Genomic DNA, 6,638 nt, shown 5'->3' with positions numbered 1-6,638 from the left:
GTTGCCAAGTTGAGTTGAACTTTTCATCAAGTTATCCACTTTAGTTAAACCACAACTCTTAATAAAATAAACATGGATTATGTATGGGTTGAGCTACCATTAGGATAAAACAAGAAACATGGATAATTCAAGCATGCTTACCAGTTACCACCAATAACATAAAATAGTGGTAATTATTAGAAAGTAGGACTCTATATTATTATTATTATTATTATTTGCACGAATTTTGTATATATAGTCTTTTTTCTTTTTTTAATTTATTTCATACTTTTTTTTTTTAAAAAAATAACAATATAATCAATACATAATTGATTCAAGTGATAAATCATCTTACTTAATAGTATTCTCAAAAATTCGAACCATAGTTATAAAATTAAAGATTATAAAAACTTACTAACCAAGGCCTATTTAAAATTTTTAATTTGAATTGAATTCTTTTCCAATAATAAAAATATATCTTCTGGTGGGTATAGTTTATTCCGATTAAAAGAAATTAAATTAAACCAACTTGGGTTAGTCGAGTATTTAGTTCATTAGTCCGTTTAAGTAAGTGTTGGGGGTTCGAATTTCACATTGTGCATGCAGAAATTCATTAGTAGACTCTTAAATGGAGCTCAGATCTACCACAGATTAGTCTTTGACCTGTCAGATTGGAGAATACCGTGAAAAAATAAAAAGAAATTAAATTAAATTAAATTAATATATATTATTAGGGGCGCGTTGACATGTATATGAGTCAGCCTCATATAAACCATTTGCCAGTTACATGCACTACTAAGCCAACAACAATAATGATCAACTTGACCAAAAGAAAATGAGGGAAATAGAATCAAATTAATTTTTATATATAAATATTATTAAAATGGCAAATAGCTAGGTGTGAAATTAGGTTGATTATGTCCTATTGACCAAACTATAATGTATTATATAGTACAGCACAAGTATTATACAAGTACAAATTGATTGGTCAAATGAAAGAAATATACTGATAATAACTAATAAGTGATCTCTTGGTGTATATACAAACACCTTTAATTTGATAACAATCAAAAGACAGGAAAAGAAAGGTGAGTCCTAATCTGTCTAATGATATTGTTGACCATTTAGTCCACTACATAAACCATATACCTCACACAACAAGTGCTGGGAAAAAAAGCATTTATTCCTCTCAAGTCTCAACTATATTTTTTATGATTATATTGCCATACTTCTGAATTTGATATAAGCTTCTTTTTTTATTATTATTTTTTTGGTTAAGTGGATGATGCAATATAAGAAAATAAATATTCGGATGCTACATATTTATCGAAAATTTGTTTTATTTATTATTCATTAATTTTAACAATATTTAATAAATATTAAATAAACAAGTTATTTTTATTCAAGATAAATTTATTTTTTCCCCACCTCATAATATAGTTTTCCTTCTTGTTTCTGCTTAGAACCCTTTTTAAAATAATAATAATAATAAATGCTCTTGATTCACTAATTTCCACACACGCACCATATTTTTATGCATGACATATCATTTTTTTGGGTTCCACTAACTAAAGTTGAGTGGTTAAGTCCAAAATCATCCATCTACTTAATTCCATATATTTTCTGTGTTTCATTTTTTTGGAAAACCATATAATCAAAATCAGGAGGGTAAAAAATTAAAAGGGCACTGTTTTAATTTATTTTATAGTGTCACGTACAACTCACAAAGTATGATAGTAATAACATCAAATAAATCAATTATTTTATTTTCATATATCAAGCATAACATACATCACTATGATAGCAATTAGGAAAATTGTATGATATTGTTGTGGTAAGCAAAAGAATGAATGTGTCAATTTCTTATTAAAAAAAAAAATTAGCCAATGTTGGAAGGTGTTGACAAGTTGTTCAAAAATTAGCATTTACAGTAGTAATTAAAAATAAGAACAGTAGTAAAATCCTAAACCCTTAGTTCTCACTTCTGAACAGAGCACAAAAAAAGAAGAACAAGCACTAGCAATGTGCACCGACCTTCGATCTGAGCAGTCACCATTTCCTCAGAAATTAAAAAGAGCAGCAGAAGAGTTTTAACAACACAAAATCAACAATTTAATTTCAATCCACATTCAGAAATCCACTAAACAGAGCATAAGGCCAGGTTCATTAAACTAATTGCCATCACCAAACATTCCCATCATGTCTTTTGCAGATCCCATCTGCTTCATCAAGTTCTGTAGCCCGCCCATGCCACCTATTTGCTGCAGCATCTGAGAAGGGAGGACTTTGCCCATTTGTTGGGCATTCATATTTCGAGATAGGGCACTCATGTCACCCTTCTTTGGGAATTTAAGCCCTTTCATTTTGCTCCAGATTTTTGCAAGACGCTTGTATTCTTCCAACATCTCCATTACTTCCCTTACTTGACGACCAGCGCCCCGAGCAATTCGCATTATCCGAGATTCATTCATGATCTTTGGGTTTGAACTGTCCAACTCTTCATTTGTCATTGAATCCATCATTGTCATGTAACGCTTAATTTTTGCCTGGCTTTCTTTCTCACGGCCTTTTGGCATTAATTCAGCACTAAATCCTGGAAGCATGGAAAACACCTGGCTGATAGGGCCCATTTTAAGTATCTTTTGGAACTGCTCATACATAATCCTCAAGGTGAAGTTTCCTTCAGACAGCTTTTGAAGCAGTTCTGGCTGTTGATCCATAGGAACGACTTCATGAATTTTGTCCATAAACCCAGACCAATCACCCATGCCTAACAGTCGGCTTACAAAAGGTTTAACATCAAAAACTTCAAACTCATCCATGTGTTCTCCCGTTCCAATGAATATGACAGGACTCTTTGTTGCCGCAACAGCACTAAGAGCACCACCACCCTTTGCATGGCCATCCATTTTAGTAACAATTACAGCTCCAACTGCAACACTCTGCTTAAACGCTTGAGCCTGATCAAAAGCAGCCTGACCAATACTGCTATCCATAACAAATATGACAAGATCTGGTTTCGTTGCTTCTGAAACTTGACGCATTTCTTCAAAAAGAGCAGCTTCTTGTTTGTGCCGTCCACTGGTATCAACGATTATGAGATCACAGTTTTCTTTTTTGAATCTTTCTACACCGTCCACAGCAATTTTCACAGGATCTGACTCCATGTAACTTCCATAGAAAGGGATCTTAGCTTTAGTGGCATTTTGTTTCAATTGATCAAATGCACCAGCTCTGAATGTATCTGCACATACAAGTGCTGGCTTCCAGCCCTTCTTCTGATGATAATACGCATACTTTGTACAAGTTGTGGTTTTTCCAGATCCTTGTAAACCAACAAACATGACGACACTTGGCTTCCCCTTTTTTGGAGTGAAAGAAGGCTTCCCAGCATCCAGCATTTTACATAGTTCTTTAAACACAGCTTGTTGGATGATTTTGCGCTTGTCGTGACCAGCGGCGAGATCTTCGAGGTTGACAATCTTCTTGATGTTGGTCTGCATGTCGCACACCAGCTTGAATTGAACATCGGCCTGGACAAGAGCTCGCGTGATCTCGTTGAGGCACTCTTTCAGAACCTTCTCATCGATCACCGTCGCATTGCTCATCTGCTGGAGAGCACGCGAGATGCTCCCTCCGAGCTGTGCGAGAACCATCTTCGCGTCTTCCGATTAAAAAACGCTCAAGCAGAATCTGAGGATCGTTCCATTAATCGATCAATCTATCGATTCAGAAATTGGGTTTAGAGATTTAGGGTTTGGGGAGCAAGGGCGGGAGGAGGAGGAAAATAGGGGTGAAAAGAATGGAGGAAAGAAAAGAATAATAAAATTGTGAAAGAATAAGGAAAGAAAAGAAAAGACGAAGAAATTTAATTGATTCTTGATCGATTGAAATTGTGAATTATAAAGGTAAAATTAAATATATATAGGATATTGATCTATAAAAAATAAAAACAAATAAAAATGAGATAAAGATAAAATAATTATAAAGACTAAATTAAAATTGAATTTGTATATTTTGTTGGGTTAAATTTGTAGTTTGTGAGATTTTTTTACTGTTGTCACGAGTTAAATTGAAAGAGTAGTTTAATAATATAAAAATAAATCGTTAACTTTTATTTATCATAACTTTTTTAATTCAAGTAGTAGTATTCAGTACTAAATAAAAAAATTTAATAAATATATTTGTTCAATCCTAAATTTTAGAACTATAAATTTTAGAATTAAATTGACTATAAATTCAACAAATATATTTTATATTTGATATTATATAAAAATAAATTGTTAACTTAATAAAAAAATAAATAACTAAAAACATACATTTAATAAAATTATAATTTTATATTTTAAAATATTAAAAAATACATTTTAAAAATAGATCATCTAAACATATTTTTATTATTTTCAACATTTAGAAATAAAGTATCTTTTAAAAAAATTAAATATAAAAAATTGAAAAATAAAAATTATTTTTAAAAAATAAAAATAAAAAACAAAATCTAAACATATTCTTAGGCGACGGAAGCGCGGCTGAGCAGACAAAGACGACGGACGCCGAGCTCGAGGAAGCAACCGCGATCGGTGACAGCGAACAGGGGTTAAAGACTTGGAGCACGAGGGAAGCTAGATGACGGATGGGGAACTTTAAGTGCGACGGACGGCGGCAGTATGCCCCTCCTTGTGGCGGTGGTGTAGGCTTACAGTGCTAGGGTTTTGTGGCTGGGTTTGTGTGATTTCTGAGACTGAAAGAAAGAAAGGGAGAACGGGAGAAAGAAATGAAGGAGCTTCCCTTTTTGTGTAAACCGGCCCGGTTCCGGTTCGGTCTGACCGTCCGGTTCTTGTCCGGTTCAACGGTTTTTTGCCGATTTTTTTATTGTCGGTTTTATATGCCTGACCGGATCATTAATACTATCGGTTTGCGGTTAAACCGGTCCGATTGGCCGGTCCGGTTTGGTTTTCAGAACATTGGTTACGATGGGTAACCGGAGATTAATGGGTTGGATTAGTTTGGCTGGCCCAATCGTCTGAATGAGGGAGTATCCGAATGGGTTTGTGATCCAAGGCCCCCGTCCAACTTCAGTATGAGAAAATGGGGGTGGTACCTGCAAAGACACTCCGATGCCAAAGTCAGCAAAGGGAGCAAAACAGGTTTAGAGAGTATTGGGATTCTGAGATACCTGAGAAGTGTCAGTGTATTTATAATGGCGAACCCATAACCACCGTTGGAGTAGTTCTGCTATTTAAGGTGGATAACCGTTCCTTTATCTTAGGGAAGTTGAGATATGGCACCTGAAAGTGGGTAGAGAGATTTTAGGGGCAGTTACTCATTTGAATGAGTGCTTATCTGCCAGCTAATCCTCGTCCCCGACTTCTTTAGGGTAAGTCGTGGTAAGAACCGACTTCGTAGGGAGGAGGTCGGTATAGGGCGAGGCTCAATCCTTTGGATTGGGCCTTTCGTTTGGACCTGGGCCTTATCCTTGGGGTATGAACAGTGCCCCTACTCGAGCCCAATTTCTTTTAAGACTTGGGTTCGAGTATTCTACTTGGGGTCGTAGCCGACTTGTGATGGAACCGACGTGATCATTTGGAACCGACGTGACTTTTCGTGACTTTTGGTTTTCACAGTTACGTCTAATCAAACGTCGCATCCGTTAGAGGTTTGCGTAGGTATTAATTACCTTGGAAATGGTGCACCCATTAATAAATCGGTACGTATTATAACGTATCGGTACGCACTGATATGGAAAATAAATTTCACGTGGCTTATTACTATTTGTCCATATTTTTAACGTATCGGTACGTATGAATTTATCATCGTACCGTAGCAAACACCAAAATATTATTAGATCATAATAGATTTATTATATTTATTGACATGTAATCAGATGTGAGATGTCCAGCAACATTGAGTAATCTTGTTTTAATTTACATGCTACTGTCAACAACACAGAAAACAAGTGAAGAAGATTTATTACAGATATCCAATAGAAGCATATGATACTTTTTATTATAAATGATATTATTTTAATAAATATCAATTTATTAGTAATTTTGTTATGCTCTATGAAGCACAGACACTTTGCTAAGTTGTCATGTCCACGTGTTTGACACATTTCGGACACAACACATTTCAGACACGCGTGTTTGCCGTGTCTAACCGTGTCTTAATAAAAAATAAAAAATAAAATTTCAGACACGTTTAGACACATATAAATACCATCGTGTGTGAGCGTGTCCAACTTTATTCTTAATATGTATTCCTAAAATAAATTCAGAAAGTATCCCCGTATCTTGTAATTTTTAAAAATTTGTGTGTCGTTGGCGTGTCCCGAGTCATATCGTATCCCGTGTCTGTGTCAGTATCCATGCATCATAGGTTGTGCTGAACAAAATTAATCAGGAATTGGCACAATCATTTTTCCAGAATTCATATTTTGGAATTATCTATTTAACTGCTTGATCTGTGTGAGGAGAGTTTTTCATACATTAGTGATGACTATAGTTGTAAAAATCGAACCGGATCGACCGGTTCGATTAAAAAATCGGTGAATCGAATTTTAGACCGGTTCAGTTTACTTTTTGGACCATTCAAAGATAAAAACCGATATGAATCGATAAGAACCGACAAAAATCAGTTAAAATCTATGAGAATTGGCAAAA

At 34.7% G+C, this 6,638-nt stretch overlaps 1 protein-coding gene across 2 annotated transcripts; it reads right to left on the bottom strand.

Annotated features, from left to right (window-relative positions):
• Positions 1,824-3,812, bottom strand: LOC107623546 (signal recognition particle 54 kDa protein 2). Of its 2 annotated transcripts, XM_021115002.1 has the most exons (2): positions 2,270-3,812; positions 1,824-2,233 (listed from the first exon to the last, which is right to left on the bottom strand). In XM_021115002.1, the coding sequence occupies exons 1-2, from the start codon at positions 3,633-3,635 to the stop codon at positions 2,151-2,153; spliced, it is 1,449 nt and encodes a 482-aa protein (XP_020970661.1). In that variant the 5' UTR covers positions 3,636-3,812; the 3' UTR covers positions 1,824-2,150. The 2 variants fall into 2 exon arrangements, with proteins under 2 accessions (XP_020970661.1, XP_016181355.1); XM_016325869.2 differs by having other exon boundaries at positions 1,824-3,812.

Source organism: Arachis ipaensis, chromosome B10 (assembly GCF_000816755.2).
Source record: "Arachis ipaensis cultivar K30076 chromosome B10, Araip1.1, whole genome shotgun sequence".
Classification (NCBI taxonomy): Eukaryota; Viridiplantae; Streptophyta; class Magnoliopsida; order Fabales; family Fabaceae; genus Arachis; species Arachis ipaensis.
The sequence above is the reverse complement of the archived record's forward strand: the minus strand, read 5'-3'. Positions and strand labels throughout refer to the sequence as shown.

Coding starts and splice junctions, on each gene's coding strand:
- LOC107623546 (XM_016325869.2), bottom strand. CDS start 3,635: ATGGTTCTCGCACAGCTCGGAGGGAGCATCTCGCGTGCTCTCCAGCAG.